This window comes from Neodiprion virginianus, chromosome 5 (assembly GCF_021901495.1).
Source record: "Neodiprion virginianus isolate iyNeoVirg1 chromosome 5, iyNeoVirg1.1, whole genome shotgun sequence".
Lineage (NCBI taxonomy): Eukaryota > Metazoa > Arthropoda > Insecta > Hymenoptera > Diprionidae > Neodiprion > Neodiprion virginianus.
The window spans coordinates 3741212-3761670 of record NC_060881.1 but is presented as its reverse complement, the minus strand read 5'-3'; the positions used below and the strand labels follow the sequence as shown (position 1 = coordinate 3761670).

Here is a 20459-nt window from a genome sequence, read left to right as displayed (position 1 = left end):
TCGAATCGAAAGGGAATCTACATTACCGAGGATTCAACTGAGGGCAATGCAGATTCCTGCCGTACTTCGAGAGCAAAGATCTCTCTCGAAACGTGCACGGAAAAAAGTCGCAACGAATACCGCCGGATGGAGTAACGTTTCGCGATCCTATTCCCTGGATGACGAAATGCGTTAAATATGTGGCGGCGCGTAGCGTTTATTTGTGAAAGTACGAGAGATCAATAAGGTGAGATTTTTCAGCGCAAAGAAACAGGTTAGCTTGCTCTGGGTATACGAGTTCGAGTAGAGAGAGAAACCGACGAGGTCTGGAACTGATTTTAACCCCCCCGCCAAGTAAGCGGTACTTAAAATTGCAGAAGCCTGAGGTAGTTTCGTTGTCGGTGGATTAAATGTAAGAAGGAAAACCGGGTGTACCCGGTGTCGAGAGAGAGAGAAAAGCGTAAATCCCACCTATACAACTAATTTTAACGACTCGTCGAAAGGAAATAAAAACTACGATCCGTAACCGCACCGCACGTTTTCCGGGGTTCAATAATTTCCTTCGCATTAAATTATTATCCTGCAACGTTTAATTTAAAAAAAATCCCCGGCGCCCCGACGAGCGTGAAACATTCAACGTCCTCGGACACAGCACGCGAGTAGTGGCCATTTTGTGATATTGTGTTAGTATGCCAGTGTTCTTTGCGTATGTCGTCTATGTGTAACAACGTGCGAGGCTCGCACACGCTAAAATTCACGCACGCACACCGCGTCGAGGGGACGACCTCCTGGACGGGTTGACAATAGAAAGTTGGCTCCGTGACAGTGCGCCGCTGCTTCGCCGCTCGGCTCTGCTCTGCTCGAAAGCTTGCCTGCCTGTTTCTCTTTCGAATAAAATATACCAACCAGTGTTTCGTTCGCGTACCGTGTCGTGACGCCCGTCGTTCCCCGAGTTTGAATAAACCCCAGTGTGCGTAAAACGTAATCGAGAGTATAAATTAACGTATCCCGCTGTCACGGAATCTTCGCAAAATCGCGGAACGCTGTAGAAAACACGCCGCTATATAAAATATCAATCGACGAAGCAGCAGCAGCAGCAGTGGCATCAGCGGCGACCGCGGCGATTTTTTAATTCGAAAAAACCCCATCGCGGATACTCGTATGGAATAAAAAAAAAGCTCGGCAAAAGTGTGTGTTGACGTTTAACCTACGCTGTGAAAGCACAGTGCGTTCTTTCGTTCGTTCTTTCGTTCCATTTTCTTCGCTATTCCACCGTTCTGGAGTGCCTGTGTTCGTATGTGGAAAATTAGGAATGGGAGAGAGCGGGAAGTTGGATATGTAACAGCGTGTTTGTCACGCGTGGAAATTTTTTTAAAAAAATTGAACAAATTCCAGAAGATAAAAGAAGTACCGGAGGATACTCCTGTGTCTTTAATACAATATCAAAAAGCGAGAGAGAGAGAAATAGAGGGAAATGATAATATCTATGTCAATAATAAGGCCGAAATAGTAGTGCAGTAGTAGGAGAAATACGTTACGGCCGCGCATAGACGTGGAGGATTTATGTGTAGTACGTACAGAGTGTGCAGTGTGTGACTACATAGTGCAGAGTGTAGCGAGAAACGACGGGGGTCACTAGCCTTTGGTGAGGCCGTGCTCCCGATACGCCAAAAATCTAAACTGCAATCTCTGTACAACTATTTTCACTGCTCTACAGACTGCAGGCCGCGGGTAGTTGGACCGACACTAAAATTCGTGTCTTATTCCCGTTCTCCCCCCTCCTCCACCTCAACTTCGATCCATCTCATCAACCGCCCTTACATTCTGGCATTCTGCTACTGTTGCATGCTGCAGTTGCCGAACGAGTCGAATGGTGCCAATGCTCGCTGTTTACACTGCATACCATGCACGTACGCACACACACACACACACACACACAAACACTCGTAATTCCTTCTTGCAATTACCGTATTCTATTTTATATTGAAGTGGAAATTACGACACTGCACAGTGCCGCGTTACTTTCAACTAGGGACGAAAAAATATGTATGTATGTACGTATAATCTAGGATTGAAAATTAAAATAATGGAAAATAGAAACTGTATTTTCTGGCTCCAAGAATCGAATAAGGAATGAATATGATTTAAATAAGTAATATGTATTTACATATTAATCCGGGCCCTACTTTGAACGATTTCGTGCTATGTGAAAGGAATTCCCCTGTATGAATTCACGGTCTTTAATTAGCGACTAAAAGGAAACTCCGTATCATCAAGCTTCGTCGTTACACATACGTACACGCAGTCGTTCGAAATAGATTAGTTTTCAATTAAGAGTAAACGCGGAATATCAATTTCAAACTAAAGTTTACACGTAATATTATCTTCATACTTGTTATTATACCTTACCGTATTTATACCGCTGCTCGTTTTATACTTTATGCCGTTGTGGGTCTGATGATGGTCGGTATAAAGTCTGCATCTAGCTTCTAATACTTGTACCACAACGGCTATACACACAATATGTGGTTACATTTTACGACTACCTATATTTATATCTATACTCCACCCTACGTTCGGCAATGATACAGACGCATACTTACTTGACGTTACGTATCTATAATATGTAAAATCGCGCCGAGTGTTTTACTAAGAAATAAGTCGCTCCTCGGTTCGCGGAGAATAGGATCTATAGATACTTCAAACACTTTCGCGTTCGTTATACCATAACTTTTATTTCACAGCGTGAATGGAAGGAAATACCGCGATTCTTTCCATCGGTCATTAGCGGCGAGACATAGCAATTTATGACTCTAACGGTAATTGTTTGCACTTTCTTGCATGTACGTACATACCACCCAGGGAAGAAGATCTTCGCTTTCCATCTCTATTTTCCAGATATAATAAAGTAAAACAAGCTAACGAGTAGAGTAGGTTGAACCTAACGATAAAAAAACGAAAAAGAATCCACAAATAATGGAAAAGTTGAAAATACCCGCGTAACTGGGATACAAATACGGTACACGATGCATGTAGGATAGTATTTTGTTGAATGAGAGTAAAAGTATGCATGCTGTGTCTCATTTCTTCTCTCTCTCTCTCTCTCTCTCTCTCTCTCTCTCTCTCTCTCTCTCTCTCTCTCTCTCTCTCTCTCTCTCTCTCTCTCTCTCTCTCTCTCTCTCTCTCTCTCTCTCTCTCTCTCTCTCTCTCTCTCTCTCTCTCTCTCTCTCTCTCTCTCTCTCTCTCTCTCTCGCTCTTTATCTCTCTCTGTAAACGAGAGAAAGGAACGATCAAACGAACGAACGAACAAATGAACGATGCGAATACTAGTTACGCGTCAAATTGACCTTGTCAAGGATATTCCTTCGGAATTATAATATGTAGAAGACACTGCTCTCTTCTCTCGCGTATGTGCGTGGAATAAACTGTGTACATTGGTCGTTACATAGGTGTGCGAAAACGCCGCGATTCAACGTTGTAATAATCGTCGGTATAAACAACACCGATATTACCAACCCGCGTGGCCCTTTCACTTCACCCTCCGTTCTCCATAACATTCAATAGCTGCTTCCCTCTACGGTAAAGTTATCGAAGCTTTCGCGTTTGAATGAAACTGTAGAGTGCGAAGGACAGGAAAAACCGAGCGATACGAACGACGACGCGAAAAAAGAAAAAAAAAAAACAAATTGTCGAGTAATTAAATTTCGAACGACTATACTCGTCGCGTGTCGCTTCTTGTTTATTCTTATTTTAATGAAAAAAAAAAAAAAAAAAACTGCATCGTTGACAAAAGAGAAAAAAAGAAAACCGTTTGCTGCAATCTTTGCATTCTATAGTTAAGCTACGTTACGTTGGGTACAATGGTGCATAAAACTAGATCCTCTCAACTCTTCGATGGTATATAACGTTTAGTTACAATTAAATTCCAGTGTTCGTACCTGTGCAGTTTGAAGAAATACGGGCTTCTGCGTCACCAGTTTCGCGAATGATGACACATCACAGTTTTAACAAGTGGTGAGCGTGATTTTACAGACTGAGCTGAACTAAACTGAATTTAACTGAACTATATAACCGCACCGTGTAACACGGGATATAAACACGGGTCAATTATATGCGATTGTCGCGATTCTACGGGCACGCAACAGGTTCCCGGAATTATGAATGATTGTAATACGATACCGTGCGCGCTCTCGGAGCCCAACTATTCAAGCGATTGCAGAGTGTAGCAACTGGAGGAAAACCAAGGAATTGAAAAAAGATTTGTCGTTGCTGTCGACAATTCGTTTCATCAGCTATTGTATCGACCGACTGCAATTGCAGTTATGGCGGAGATTACAAAGACGACAGATTCAGCGTCGTCACTCGCTAACGGCTGTCCGACTGATAACACCCTCGATTCCACACCGCCTTCGATCGGTGTAAAAACCAACAGCGGTGATCTAAACACTCGCAAAGTTGAAGAGAATGATGAAGAAGAAGAAGAAGAGGAAGGAGAAGAAGAAGAAGAAGAAGAAGAAGAAGAAGAAGATGACGAAGAAGAAGAAGAAGAAGAAGGAGAAAAAAAAGAAAGAGGGACGGAGGATGAAGAAACGGGAAGAGAATCTCCGTCGAAAAATGAGACAGCGTGTAGCAGCAAGCAGCTCGAGATAATAACCGCGTCAGATGAAAAATCCGAGAGTCCTCGAACAGTCGATGCAAAGTCGAATTCGCGGAAGACGGAACCGGAAATTGAGGAAGTGAAAAACCGCCTATCGCCGGTGATAGCGGAACCGCCGAAGCCGGAACTGGTCGAAGAAACTTCGAAACCGGATGATTCTAGAGACTGCAAGAACGCGGAAGTCCTCGAGGATGCAGAGGAGCTCGAATTAGATCCCACTGATCCTTCCGAGACGACGTCTAACGAGAAGGAGGTCGTTGCTGACGGAACGACGCGGGTTGTCGAACCGGAAGAAAAAACGGACGAGGAAAGAGAAACTGATAAAACACAGGGGGGGAAATCAAGTACGGATATCGGCGATGAGGTGCCGCGTGTGAGTAAAGAGAGCGACGATCGGAAAGAGGAGGAAGTCGAGGACGACGAGGAGGAGGAAATGGCCGAGGAGGATGACGAGGAGGAGGACGAGGACGACGAGGATGAGGAAGACGATGACGAGAACGAGAACGAACAACTCGAGCTTGGAATTGTAGGTCCGCCAACGGCTGTAAGCGAGTTGATAAACGAGGAGGAACTGCGATGCGGTGAGTCCGTATTGGTCCCCGAAGGTAACGACGGCCGACCGGAAAATGTTCAGGATCACGTAGCCGAGTGGGTTCAGAATTCGGCGAACAGTAAAATCGACGAGCTTACGATCGAGGGGGAGGACGAGGACGAGTCTGAGAACGATAACGATAACGATAGGCTGGAGATCGACGCCGAGGATGAGGACCTTGGTACCTCCACCAACACCAAGGAGAGCCATGAGAAAACGGTCGAACCATCCGCTACCAGAAAGTCGAAGAGAGTCGTCAGCAACATCATAAAAAGGAGCATCAAGTGGTGAGTTGAAATGAAAATGAAACTGAAACTTGAAAAAACAATTATCATGGTATTCAGTGGTTATACTTTGAACGTTCTGAAAATTGTTCATGAATTTTTCTTACGTTCTGAATGTATAATGCTATTTTTAATGTCCTTGAAGTTGTTAGGGATTTTCTTACCGGACATGACATGCTCGTTGGATAATTCGTTCAAACAACGCTTTATAGACACCAAAATTTCTGTATTACCTCTCCAACATTTCGATCCCAACGAACAGATCGTTAGGCGTGCGTGCTGTGTCCGTTGACGATGCAGCGGTCAGTCCCACATCTCTTCCAATCATCGCACTTTGACCCTCTTTATTTATTGTGTAGCGTACGTACGTACGTACGTACATATATAACGGCTATCGTCGTTTCGATGGTTCCGATGCGCGTGGGTAGTATCGAATGCCTGGTGACTGTTCCTGTTTCCTACGTGTAAACGACGCCCCTGCCATCGGACCTCGGGGGGCGGCCCGTCTTATCATCACCAGCGACCGACGTGGTATGTACGAGTGGGATAAGCGCCCCGCACGAAATGCACTGGTATGACTACACATATAGTGACGGAGATTGTGTGCGGGCAAGCATTCATCAGCGATGACGATGACGACGACAACGACGAGGACGTGCCCGATGCAGGAGGCGGTGAAGACGATCTGGAAAAGGCAAACATTGACACGTGATAAGCCCTCCTCTTCTCGTCGATAACCTAATGCGCGCGCATCTAACCGCCTAAACCCAATTCTGACCGATCCCTGCGACCCTGGGCCCCTGAAGCGTCCCTGACTGGAGCACCGGCGCAACCCGAAAGAATGTCGAATATCTTGGCTTACCCGCGATCGGCGGATCCAACAGAGATAAAGATCAGCCCTCGAGATATAACCGCACCTCGGTGACTGATGATCTCTCGGTGGATAGAGAGAAAGAGACAGAGAGAGAGAGAGAGAGAGAGAGAGAGAGAGAGAGAGAGAGAGAGAGAGAGAGGGAGGGAGAGAGATGGTTGGAAATTTCAGATGCGCGATATAACTATTCAATGGTCAGATATTACATCGTTTACTGTATATATACGGTTCTCCATGATGCTTTTTTGCGAGTCATTTGGTAACGCAGTTTTCTTTCTTTACGCCACGATGGTGGATGACGATGGTTCACCGTGATGGTGGTCTAACTTCTCGCGTACGTTGTAATGTATAAAACATTAGTATTATATGTATTGCACAATCGGCCGGATTTCAGATGATATTAAATATTTATACAATATTAGCGAAGCTGCGTGCGTCTGAATCAATACAATGACGATAATACACTTTCTTGAAACGTGTGATGAAACCATGTTACCGATACCACGATCGGAACCATTCTAGATTCGTAAATTACAGAGATAAACTCACGCGGATATACTCGACAACCGTATAATGTCGCGACTACGGCAACACGGTTTAGACGCCATTTTGCGCTGGACGAAATGGTTCTCCGTGCATGCATAATATAACGTGTACAGAAATAGGATGAAGATCGAAACAGTTTACGAGGTGATTTTACAACTATTTCCTTCATCGGTGATTGCGGTTCGTCCAAAATTTAAATTACAGAGGATTAGGATTATGGCTGCAAAACCCTTCAAGGATTTACCAAGGAGTGGCACTAAGAAGGAAACAAAAGGACCATGTACAGTTCCTTCAGGTTTACAAGCGTACTTTGAGCAATTGTCAGTTTTACCGTTACAGTAACAATGGTTCGACAAATCCTGTAGACATTACGAAAATCTTGGAATTATCGATTTATCTCACAGACTTATTGCGAGCCTGAATCTGGTAGCAGTAAATTCTTCTTTTGTTTTTTTTTCGAAAGTCATCGCCGACGTCATCTGCGAGTGCAACGTGTCTCCGAAATTCTGAAATGCCGTGAGTCCTGCACCACTAGTACCGTTCGCCACCATAATGGATTACCACCACTGCAGGGCCATAACGAACGAACAAAGGATCGAGACCCCCGGGGGTCGTTGGGGCCGAGGATTCCCACCGCGCAAAGGCCGATGGCTGCACATCTATACCTGCGGACAGTGTCCCGTATAGAAGTACGTACATTGCATAAACCCGACCGCGGCCGAACCCGAATACTTAGCCGGGCCATGGAAGGCATGCGGAATATCTGGCCGAGCGAAAGTATACGCAGTGTGTACTGGCACAGTCATTTACTCGTCACCCGTAGGGGTATTACCGCTATTTCGGTACCATCCGCAGGTATATAAGAGAAGGCCCCCTCAAGGAGCCAGCAATGCGCACTCGGTGAAACACCGTTCCCCTGATATACAATATTAGACTGTAGAAACCAGGCTCCATGGCTTAAGCTCTATGCGTGGTCGGTTGGGAAGGGAATTTTCAAGGGACCGTCCGACCCCGGCTTATCCAGGTACCGGGAAACAGGCCATATAATCGGTAATCCGAAGTCCTCCTTTCATTTGCAATTGCAATCGATTCCCGTTGTTCCTTGGAAACTTGTCCCGTTATAATTTGCGGTACAGGGTTATATATTTTCCGTCTTCTTCCTCCTCCATTATAATTCTTCTATCGCAGAAGAAGGTCCGGTACGGCTTCCGCCCGTCATCCTAACGTGTACAAGAACGACGTCAAATCGGTTCGATTCTTTACCCCCTACATTCTTGTTGGTCTACGCACGGTGCAATGCAACCTGTATTCGGTACGTTAGACCGTGAAGGGTGCAGTCAGTTCTCGGTCCCGTTGTTCGGGTGGCTCAACTTCTCGCGTCTTTCTTGTCTTCTCTCTCCATCCCTCTCTCTCTCTCTCTCTCTTCTTTTTCCTCCGTGGCAACGACACGAAGAAGTGAGCGATGGTTGGACAGAGGGGTGTTCATCCCTCGCCCGGGGGTCGGATGAACCTGAAACGCGTCGCGTAGTTGTTGCTGCGGTAGCCGCCACTCGTACACGACGTGCAGCAGTAAGAAGGGGTGGTTGTTCAGGCAGGCAGGCAGGCAGGCAGGCAAGCAGCGGGTATTGATCCTTTGAGGGTGACGCTGCTGCGGCCGTCATGACGGAGAGGGGCGCAGGACGAACGAACGAACCAACTATAGCTGAGGAAGGCAGCGACGTGTCGGCTGACGATGGTCTTCACGTCGTAACCGGCGAACGAACAAGGATCCGGATGGTTCCTCTTCTCGAGGAAGACGATACGTGAGATGTATCATTGCACATCCGATGCACGTGGCGCAGTACAAGCGGTGCTCTTTCTCTCGATGACGAAGAGATCGGTTTTCTCGCGCGACGCGTTGTCTCTTTTCCTTTCTCTTCTACTTTCCCTTCTTTCTTCCTCTCTCCCCTCCTCTCTCTTTCTCGCTCTCTTTCTCTCTCTCTTTCTTTCCCTCTCTAGTCTGCACAGGCTGTTGCGTGGTCTTTGCGGGTGTCGAGTTACGCTGGCGAGCGATCAGAGGGCGGCAAGAGGAGAAGGAGGGAAAGGAGACTGTATGGAGGGGATGGAACGCCCGGCCATCGTTCTCCAGCTGCGCTTCGTTCCGTAACCCCGATCATGACGACGACGACGATCTTTGCCGCGGGTTGATATACGCGATGGGCTCTGGTTCCCTCGTCCTGAAACAAGGTACCACCATCCTTGAAACGCGAACGTGAAACGTTGCGGTGTGATTTCCGAGGTTATCCGGACGATGGAGGCTGAACGGCACGTATACGTACAGGCTGCCGGACCGGAAGTAGCTCCGTCTTTGTCGCCGGCAGGGCCTCCGTTCGGTCTCTTCTCTTCTCCTCTTCTCTGGACGGTTGTACACGCTTTGGACACTACGGAGTTGCGTGCGTGTGCAACGCTTCGTATCTCTCGCTCTCTCGCTTCGCACACAAAGCTCTCTCGTGTACCGCCTCCTCCCCGGTTGCGGTTCGCTATCGCGACTAACCAGCCCAAACCTGGCATGCCGGGCCGTTTAGCTCCTAATCGCATAGACGGAGAAAAAATATATGTATGTATATATATATATATGTATTATATACATCGCTGGAGGTTTTTGGTGTCCGTACACCGCGGCAAGGGCGGGTCCAAGGTCATATCTGAACGCTCAGTCATACCCACATCCTCTTCCGTCTTTTTCTAACGACGTTTCAAGGCGCGTCGAACATTGAACATTACATCGTGCCGCAGCAACGGTATAGTTAGTTTGCGCCGTGTAACAATCCTTCTCGTTTCGCCCTTTCGCGCGGGTTCAATGGACCCCGTCATGTAACAACGTCGAAATAGGATAACCGAAGAAGGGAAAGAACTGGGCTTGGTAGCGCTGGTTGAAAAGCCCGAGGTAACAGAGACTAGGAGGAGGACCACCGGCTGGCTGGAGGGGAAACCGGCAAATTCTCTGGGGGTGGCGAACCCCTCTAGAGGAGGACTTATTGGTCTCTCGTACGTCCGTCCTCCCCGCTCTCTGCTCTCTATCTATATATCTCTCTCTCTCCCCGTCGCCCTTTCCTTTCCCTTCCCTTCCCTTCTATTCCCTTCCCGTCCCGACCCTTCGTTTCGCTTCTCCCTCGTTCTCACACTCCGTCTATATCTCTCTCCTCTCCTCTACCCCGCCGCGGCAGCGGCAGCGGTACCAACACAATGACTCGAAGCGGCAGCATCAGCATCACCATCGGCATCAGCAGCAGCAGCAGCGGCGAACCCCGAATTTCTACATGTATGGGTGTAGAGTCCACGCAACGGGACACGATGCAGGCAGCTGCTTCCCCTGCTGCCGACCGACCGGCCGGCATCAGCGTCAGTGGCACCAGCGGCAGCATCAGCGGCGTCATAGGAGACCAACGAGGACCACCGCAGACCGTAGGCATTGCGTCGTGTCGCGTCGCGTCGCTTCGCTTCGCCACCGGCCTTCTTTCCCGCCTCGAGTTCTCCGTCAGCCCCTCTGTTGGTTGCGCGTCGCGACGCGGCGTGGTTTCCTCTGCTTCCTTCGCCGCCTCGATCCCTCGCTCTTCGCCCCGCGCCTCCCGCTTCGCTCGCCTGCCTGCCTGCCTGCCTGACTGCCTGACTGCCAGCCTGACTCGCTTGCTCGCTCGCTCTCCCTGTCATCTTGGTGTTCGGCATAGGCCAGTCGCGACGTGCGTCACCCAGGAACGGACGAGCGGAGGCCGCCGTGCACTCTTCGCTCAAGTTCGGTTCTGAGCTTCGTGACGATACTTCACTACGACACTTCGGGGTCATCAGACGGTTTTCTCCGTTAGACACTGGCACTCGGTGTCCAATCGGCATTCGGGGAGGAGGGGGAGGAGCAGGGGAAGAAAGTGGGGGAGGGAAACAACGACCGGCAACCACCACGCGCCCCCAAAGACACGGAGAACCAGGCCGACCCGCCGGTACTCATGCCGCTGCTGTTGTTGCTGCTGCTTCGCTTCGCTTCGCGTCAATCTGTATTAACTACTCGAACGTCTGTGGAGTCTGGTGTCTGGGTGTCTGGTGCCACAAGACGGCCGCCATTTCACTTTAAGTCTCCTTGTTATTGGCAGATGCGCGACGAGAGCCAACGAGAGCGATATACTACAGTGCCGTAACGAGCTACGGTTGTGAACCGCCTTTCATCCGTATCACGCGTTCGCAGTTGCCCGGTTCGGTTGGTTCCATCTACCACTGATCGTCCGCTGGCTGTTGCTACTGACTCTGGAAGCGTAGCTCATTGTTGTTTTCTTCATATCGGTCACACGTGTTACGGACGACGGGAGTTTTTTCATCGCTGATTATTATCATTGTTGTGAAGAGTGTTGATGATTGTACGTATAGTTACTTTACCGTCATCGGCATTGACATTGTCGTGAATTTCGTGTCGTTTCGGCGGACCTCGTCACAGCCACCCTCTATCGCAGTGTTTGTGTTCTCCCTGCCGGTAAACTCTCGAGTCGCGTTACTCATCGGGTGGTTACACACCGTCATCGTTACCGTCATCGTGGATGATGGTCAACGTGGTCCAAAGGTTTGGTTCAACCTACAAGGAAACGTGACGATACCAGTGACAATAATAAACGCCATTAGAGTTTCATGTAATTAAACAAAGGCAAGGGCGAACTCAACCGATAAGATAATATCTCCGTGGTCGTTCGGTCTGTGCCATCGAGAACTGAGTACAGAGTGAACTCCGTGTTACCGCGTACCAAACACGCTTCGAAGTGGAATTGGAATCGGACCTATGAACGGCGCGGCCATGGAGGCACGCGTCCTTGTTCTCGTTAAAAGTTACAGTGGAAGGTTGTGTCGCTGCAGGTAACTGTGAACGTGCCGAGCGTTGTTCATCTTCGTCGACGTAAGCTACGAAAGTGAAGTGGCGTGAACGACGACGTTAAGCGTCGTTAAGGGGATCAAAGAGACCGTGAGCTACACCGAGAGAGAGAGAGAGAGAGAGAGTGAGAGTGTCCGATACCCGAAGACGTTGGTGCAAAGGATAAAACTGTGTTGTTGCGTAATAAAAGAAAAGAGGGAAAAAAAGAAAAAGAGGAATAAAGATGCCGCAATGCGCCGTTGCAACGTGTCGCAACAGCCACCGAAGGACCCGGGGTCGTCGTATTCGTTACCATCGATTCCCCCAGCTACCGGAAGTCCGTTCCCGTTGGGTCCGCGCCTGCGGTCGGGTTCCGCTTTCGAACGGCAATGCCCCGTTCAACATACAGACGGCAAGGATATGCTCTCTCCACTTCACCAACGAGTCGTACGAGAAGGACGTCGAGCACATGGTGCTCGGTCTTCCGGCACGAAGTCGGCTTCGAAGGGGTGCCGTGCCGACTGTATGCGTACCGGTTTCAGTCCAGCCGGTAACAAAGATGCTGGTCGAGGACGCAAAGCGGTCGCTTCTCAAGGTCCCTCCCCCCCAACCCAAGCAGATTCGCAACGATCGCAAAACCCCGACAAGTACCGATGTCCCGGTCAAAGAAGGCAACGTGGGCGAAAACGTCGTCGTTGTTCAGGGTGGTAAAAAGAAATCACTTACATCCGGTGCTCGGTTTAACAAAGCTGCTGTAACGTCGTCCGTTAACGCGATCGCCGCTGACGGTGAACAGAAAATGGCGGGAATCGACGTCCTACTCGCCCTAGGACTTAAACCAGCCCCGCGGTGAGTCAGCGCTCAGCTCGCCCTCTTCTTCAACCTCCCCCCACCACCCTTTGCTCCGGGTCTCCTTATTCACTATCCTCCCTTTCCCCTGTCGTCGGTCGCTGCACTAACCCTCCCCTACCCTCTTGCCCCTGACCCTCTCTTTCTTGGTAATCTCGTTGCCGAATTTCTCCCTACGCGTTTGTCGTCCGCCTACCTTTCTTCTTCCTATCTTCCTGACTCTTTCTTCATACTTTTTCCGCATATTATACTTGCATCCTAATCTATGTCGTTGTGCAGGAATGCAACGTGTACGCAAACACGTCCGTCTTTGTAGTGTACTCGTTTGTGCGGTTTACATAGATGTACGTCATAAATATCCATGTATATGTATATAGGACGATTATCCTGGAGAATATGATCTTTGCGACATCCTCGTACCCTTTTTGACATTTCCGATTTCCCACTGACGCGCATTGGTTGCGTTCGCTCTGCGAAAAAATCTAAAATATTTTACGGATACTAACTATGGTTTGGATGCAACGTCGTTATTATTATTACCACATTTGTCTGCGGTGTAACAAGATTCTTAAAAATGCAATGCGCTGCCTCGTATAATCACATGCAAGCCGATCATACCACAGATTGGTATCAGATATTATTACGTCGTTGCCCCTACTTGGAAAAAATATGTATTTAATATATACCTATATATATTGTACCAATTACCACTTATCGCAATAGTGTCAATTAGTAGGTTGAGTAAACAGATTATCGCCTTTGTTAGCGTACGATGATGCACCTAATATACGCATACGTTTCTCGTATGAGAAACGAATTTGCCCACAATCGCACGCACGGACGCGCACACATGTATACGTATGACAAGTTTTATGGTTTTACAAACGATTTTCCAAAATCTTCAAACCCTAATTTCCAAATTTGAGGACGACAATAGTACGATTTATTCTGGGTATACTATTATGAGACACAAATATGCCATATAATTCACAATACCGTGTATAAAATTTTACTGACCACTAACGTTATTTCCACAGTCTCAATAAAATGCACGCCATGGATACGTCTGGGATCGGCAAAGGTGGCGCGGGAAGTGAGAAGGTAGCTAAGAAGGGTGAGAAAATCGTTCAGGGTAAACGAGAGAAGACAACGCCGGTGAATAGCAAAAGTTTGGTGAAGGAACAGCGAAAGAACGCGGGCTTAGGGGTCGTTAACGCCGAATCTACGGCGACGGCTCTACCGGTTTCGCATCAGAGGAATCATCGCGATCGTAAAAATCATCAGAATCATACGAATCATCGTAGAAACGGTGGCGAACCACCCGCGGATCTAGCAAGGAACTACGGCGTGAAAAAAGAGCCGACATCGGAACCGGAAACCGACCTGGAACATGAGAGGGACGCCCTACCGGAGCTTAGAAAACGTAGCGGTTCCAATAATACGACGAAGAATCTCAAGTCAGAAAGGTTGTCGAAAAAACGACGGTCCACCGATGAGATTATGCAAAATTCTAACGGTAGTTCGAAACGCGCCTGCCTTGAACAGAGGGAGGAACTCATTTCGTCTATCGTCGGTGGTGATAAAATTACAACCGAGGAACTCGCCGTCAGGGCCGAACAGCTGCGCGCTGAGTTACAGGTGATATTTTTTTTCTATATCTCTCTCTTTTATTTATTTTTTTTTTATTATTATTTTTTTTTTTACGGCAGACAAGTTTTCTCTTCAGTTTCGTAATTTTGTTACGCGCGGACTTTTTACACACCTGTAAAATTGATGTAAAAGTTTGTATCCACGATTAGAAGTGGAAAATGGGACATTAAAATCCAATTACCAACATCAGATGATTGAATATTGTGATACCGTACGAGTATCATAAAGTTTGTCATCCCCTAAGTCATCCATGCAACCTTTAAGGTATCACAGCTCTTTTAAATATTATACGTAATTTTAAAACTGTGTTCGCATATTCTGACCAGGCATTAGACCAGCTGGCACGTGACAAGGAGAAGGAATGGAACGAGATTCTCAGCATGAGAAAGTTGAAGGAAGAGGCCTATCTGAGGATCGAACGAAGGCGGCAGGTCGTCGGTTTTATGGAAGGTAACAGTTGCCAGCTTAACGAGTCCTCGTCCGTACTACCGACTGGGAGTATTTCGCTGGAACAGGAGTGGGACAACGCGAAAGAGAAAAGTAACTCGACTGAGGCGACCTTAAGCGACAAGAGTACATCGAGGCCGCAGGTGAGAGAGCGAGAGAGAAAGATTTGAGTTTACATTTATTCGCGCTTACAGCTAGATCGAATACCGTGAGAAAATTGGGCTTACAATATTGCTAGTGTTGTTATTGCCGTTGTTTTTCTACGTATATATTTATATCAACAGGTGACCTCTAAGCAAAATGAAAACGGACAGAAGGAGTCCTCGGACGGCGGGCAAAATTCGGAGAACAGGCAAATCGGGGAAGGTCGACAGGGTCCCATGGTCGACGTGCGAACAATCATCGCCGATTACAGGCTTCGGCATCCCGAAACTGTGCCTCGAAGGTACGCGAATCGCGAGGCAGGGAACCGTCTTCGGTATCATTAGCCCAAACGCGCATGTAGCTTGTTGTAGAAACAGTTCAAGGTGATGCATAGGAATGATGTGATTTCGAATAAATATCAAACTGTGACAATTCACACTTCTTCGTTAACAGTTTTGATGATGATTTACTATAGGTAATAGTGAGAATTGAGCTAAATACATTCTTTGGAATATCAAAAAAGCAATTTCTGAATGCGACGCGAAAATAAATATCAACATCACGTTAAGTGTTACGAAGAAATTCGAAAACTGTGATTTAGAGAGGCAAGATTATTCACTTTTCCTTATTCCAGAAGTAGGCGAATGAGAAATTCTGTTAATGTCGGTTTGGGCGCTGGAGGTGCGGTCGTCGAAACGACCCAGATTGGAGCCGATTCTCGACCTTCGAGCACGGATTCCTGCAAGAGCAGCTCAAATCCAACTGACCCTAGCAATTCTATGAGCTTTAAAGACGTTCTTGTACAGTTTGCGAAGCTAAGCCAGCAGCAAGGTAGCTAACCTCGTGATTTTTCGCGCAATTCAAATTTTACACAATCTTCGTAGATATGATAGACATAAAAATTTATTTATACCGGCAATTTCAGGGGAAGCGGTGAAAACGCCACAGAATTATCCAGACGTAACACTTCATCCTGTATTACCGACTCCGGCTCCGCCTCAAGCGGCTACGGTACAGCAATCCGGGTCTTTGCTTCACGGTATTTTGACTAAAACCCAAACTGTACGGCCAACGACGTTCTCGCCAACGTTGGCGAGGCTATTGACTGCACCCGAAAGAGAGAGATGCAACCCCGTAGCCACATCCACACCCCAACAGCAGACCGCTACTACGCAGCATTTACTACAGGCCTACCAGGGGACCAATCCCGTTTCCATCAGCGACCTTTTATCTTCCTCCAAAGTGAGCTCGAGAGAAAATTTTTTACGTCGTTGAGTGGTGTTTGGTAGTGGCAATTTTTCTTGGTGTTATTTTTTCCCCCATATTTTTCACAACGTTCAGCCAGGAGGATCTGTGCAAACTTTGGAAATCTGATTAAACTGGCAAAAGTCAACTAATTCACTTAAAAATTGAATATCTTCAACGCTGTGTGGGTGTTTCTTTTTTAAATCACGCCTAATTTGTTTCGACTCAATAGTTTCCCAACCAGTAATCTGCACAGAATTTTGATCCCCTCATGATTTGCAATCATTTCATTGTATCTTTTTATACATCGTTCATACAATTTTTAAAACGTTAATTACCGGTTCAGAAAATCTTGTTAATTAAAGCAATTCCGTCAGTAAAAGTTTTTAACAAACCCGAATACCCCGTTCGCATATTCTCTATGTATCTATGTAGAAGTGGAATTACTTGTTCCGGGCCCACTACTTCAATTCATGTATTCGTATTTCAAATTGTAAGAGTAGCAAACATCACTGTTATTTCTTTTCTCCCTCCCAAGGCTTTTTAATTCCCTTTCATGTGGGTTTCTAAGTCACAAAATTAACGTAAATTCGTTTCAGGCACGGACGGAAATAACAATAACGCCTGTGGTTAACACCCCGATTGTTCAGTCTCATTCGAACAGCCTTATTCACGTGGTAAGCCACAGCTACTTACTCATTTTCTTAGATATGAAAATAAATAATCATTCTCATTCTCAAGCACGGTTAAGTGAGGATTACCCAGGGATATGTATACATACTGAGATGACCCAATAAATAAATAATTATTGGCTTAAATCCATTCTTCGAAAATTTCGGATTGAATTGAATGTATAAGAATTAATTCGAATACAATTTAGTCCGGAATCTGTTGTACACCACATTCAGGGATCTGTTTTTGCTTAGTGGGTTATATCAAATGTCTACCGATTTATAATGTTTTTTTTTCTACAATCATTACAGGAAGACGTAGAGGAGGAAACGACGGTAATCGAAGAACGAAGCCGATCAACAAATGCCAGGGACGAAAGTCCACCGCGTTGTCAAGGGTGCCAAGATCGGGCCGCGCAATTTGTCTGCGCGGGTTGCGGTAACCAGTGGTACTGCAGTCGAGAGTGTCAGGTAATTGTAACTTATACTGTCGTAGTACTCAGGATATTGAGTATTGTTGTACATAACTTGTATTGTTGTAAATGGACTTTGTAACGATTTAGAAAAATGATTTTACCGATTGCAGGTATCCGCGTGGGACGAGCATTCCGAGGTCTGCTCTGGGTAGGTATAATGGTGAAGTTGAATTTCGGAGTCGAATCGGTATTACCAAAAGGAGAATTTTCAGATGCGAAAGTAAGAATAAAAAAGAAAGAAAAAAACGAAAAAAGAAAAAGATGAATCGAAAATGAATCTAGTCACGAGGAGGACACCAAGAAGGGGAGGAAAAGGGACAGAGGAATATTACCTATATTTTTTACCCATTTCAAAATAATTGAACAAAAAAGAAGAATGAAAGAAAATAACATGTATAAGAATAATTCCTACTCGCAAAGGATAATTGACTGTCAGGTCGTTATACCGTGATTATAAAAATTGAAAAAACGTTTGTTAAATTATTACCGATGGTCATTGCAACACGTGTTCTTGCGAGCAATTGAACGATTTCGCTCTACAGTTTTGTACAATTATTCATTATTTTTTCTTCTTTTTTTAAATTCAAATATGCATTGTAGTGAAAACAAGACCCGATACGTACGTTATTGATAATGTATTCGATTAAATTTAGATAGGTGAAAATTTCAAATAACATTGAAAAGAGATATATTATCCAAAACTAATCGATGATGATAAGTATGCAAACGGGCACAAAACTCAAGGTCCTGCAACAGAGCGTCTCTACTATGACGAAATCTGTTAATAACAGGTTTTATGAGAAATGAAAAAAATTACACCTGTTAATATGTGTGTCAAAGAAACGTAAGAATATGACGAAGCCTATGTTGGCTGTGTGTTGACAAACGTTTTTAAAAATTGATTGGTATATATATTTCTTATCGAGCGATGTATCCTCCTAACTTGTGCGCGGCGTATCAGCTTGTAAACAGCTTATGTATTTACAGAAAAACGGAAGAAACAAAATAATAAGGCTCGACCGACGTGTATAATACCTACGTACGTGTAACGCGCATATAACTATTTTATACAATATTTGTTACCATCGTGTACATTAAAACTAAAAGAAAAACAATATTAGACTTAAACTAGAAGTGTAAGACGTTTTTTTCCCATTTCGTTTCCTGTAATTTAGTTTGTAATATGTATGTATTCCGTTTCAATCTCAATTTTTTGTTTTTGTTACTATACTTAGTCCCAAGTTTATTTTATTTTTTCCCCCAAAAATCCAAAAAATAATCTGTAGCTAAAGAGTTCCTACAGGTCAAAATGTACGTTATATTTTAACCGTTTCAAGATGAAATGAAATAAACAATATGATTTCTATTGTACTCACACGGCTATTATAAAAAATACTTGTATGTGAAGTTGGTCCACCCTTAATCCCTGAACGTAAATTGACAAACGCACCCACTACCGTGGTTGAAAGTCACTTTCTCTCTCCTTCACGTTGGACGTAAATTGAACTCTGATTACCAATTCTTTGGGGAAAAAAGTTGATCAGGAATTCTGTGAATTACACAAAGTCATTGGAAGTAAAGATTGTCAGGAATTTGACGGTACGACATGACGGGGTAAATGGATATCGGAAAGAACTGAGGCAGTAGAAAAAGATGCAAGGGCAACCTTTGGAGGGCTGCTGTTATTATTCATATGTAAAATATGGGTCAGGTCACGCCTATAACGTTGATTAGAATTTGCGCTATGAGCCAGCAGGTTGTAGCAGTGCTTGGAGTGTGGATCCTTGTAAGTATTCTCGTGTCTAACCGAGGCACTTGAAGTTCGGCACGTAGCCAGACAAACTTGAAATCGATCAAGAGTTCGCAATCGATGGCGAAACACATTTTCTTCTGCCTTTTTTGTTCTGCGACTCTGATCATAAGCGGATTTTATCTCTGGCTCATTTGCCTACAGAAAAACGAAAAAAAAAAAAGTTAAGTAAGTTTGCCAACTGAGTCTGAAAATTTTTCAAACGACACACACCTTTCCGGGGCGTAAACAACATGACACGCAGTATTCAAAGACTGCGCAACATCCTTCAGCGTTGCAAGTTTGGCAACTATGACGCTCTCGTTTAACTAACGTCTGTATATTTGTGTCAGTTTCTTCTGTTTTAACATTTGCAGCAGATATCTCTTCCGAACAACATCCTGATGGCAGAACTTCACCTCTGGTACACACAAATCCATGTTCGTCCACAATCAGTGCTTTGCCCTGCAAAATTTCAATTACATTGATTAAATGGTTCAAAAATATCTCTAAACACCTTCGTTACCTGTATGGAATTTCGGCAAGTATTTCTTGCTGGATGACTGCCGTTAAGAGCAGATGTCGCCTCTTCATCGGGGTCAATATCATCATTCAGTACCTGCATTTCCCAGAGGTACGGTTTGTCAGTCGAAAAATAAAGCTGGTCATCATCGGGGTCGCTCTCTACCAAAGCTCCTTTCTTTGAAAAGGAAAGAAATACGAAGAATTGGTAATAAATTATTGATGTTTCTTAAAGTATCATCAAACAAATACATTTATATTACTTTTTTCCCTATGTATAATGCGAAGCTTTAATTATCTATCTCTCTCTCAATGATGCTTTTCATGACATGCATACGAATTGTTATTTTTAGAAGTTGCGTCATTTTTAAATTTTATATGTACCGCCGATAAATGTGTAATTGAATTAACAATGTTTACCTCATGCTGGAGTAAACTCAGCGCACAGTAAGTTAGAGAAACCGCGAATATAACACCAAGAACGAAACGACGTCTTAACAGTCTGACCACTGTCGTCCAACTTGGCATTATTGAGGCTTATGCCGTTGAATATTTCTTCGGAGGTTTAGTTTAAATTTTTAGGTCCCCGTCTTTCAAGGCACTCAGATCTTAACAAGGTGTTATTTATATTTAAACCTCATAGTAACCTACAAAGCATCAGATCACGGTCCCACTGCGACGCCATGTCAACAATCAAGGATTATAAATCATTAATGAGTGCAATGTGCGTGTAAATTACTGATTTCTATCTATACACTGGATGCGATATCCCGTGTTATTTTTATTTATTTTTTTTTGTGATAAATTGAAGTTGTAATGCGGCCATGTTGCTTGTAGTCATTTGTCAAATGTTGCGAGCAGCGAAATAAT

At 45.3% G+C, this 20459-nt stretch overlaps 2 protein-coding genes across 11 annotated transcripts; one reads left to right on the top strand and one right to left on the bottom strand.

Annotated features, from left to right (window-relative positions):
• The first annotated feature begins 242 nt into the window (after positions 1-242).
• LOC124304965 (myb-like protein X) lies at positions 243-18806 on the top strand. 9 transcript variants are annotated; one of them, XM_046763812.1, is made up of 11 exons: positions 243-333; positions 3909-5515; positions 13683-14283; positions 14622-14885; positions 15027-15187; positions 15521-15717; positions 15812-16128; positions 16731-16808; positions 17115-17273; positions 17389-17426; positions 17491-18806. In XM_046763812.1, exons 2-11 carry the CDS (start codon positions 4302-4304, stop codon positions 17552-17554), a joined length of 3093 nt encoding a protein of 1030 aa, XP_046619768.1. In that variant the 5' UTR covers positions 243-333; positions 3909-4301; the 3' UTR covers positions 17555-18806. The 9 variants fall into 9 exon arrangements, with proteins under 9 accessions (XP_046619768.1, XP_046619765.1, XP_046619764.1 ...); XM_046763809.1 differs by having other exon boundaries at positions 244-365; XM_046763808.1 differs by having other exon boundaries at positions 247-391.
• Positions 17634-20324, bottom strand: LOC124304974 (SREBP regulating gene protein). Of its 2 annotated transcripts, XM_046763845.1 has the most exons (5): positions 20010-20316; positions 19594-19767; positions 19302-19532; positions 18945-19226; positions 17634-18827 (listed from the first exon to the last, which is right to left on the bottom strand). In XM_046763845.1, exons 1-5 carry the CDS (start codon positions 20115-20117, stop codon positions 18819-18821), a joined length of 804 nt encoding a protein of 267 aa, XP_046619801.1. In that variant the 5' UTR covers positions 20118-20316; the 3' UTR covers positions 17634-18818. The 2 variants fall into 2 exon arrangements, with proteins under 2 accessions (XP_046619801.1, XP_046619799.1); XM_046763843.1 differs by having other exon boundaries at positions 17634-19226; positions 20010-20324.
• Positions 20325-20459: the final 135 nt, after the last annotated feature.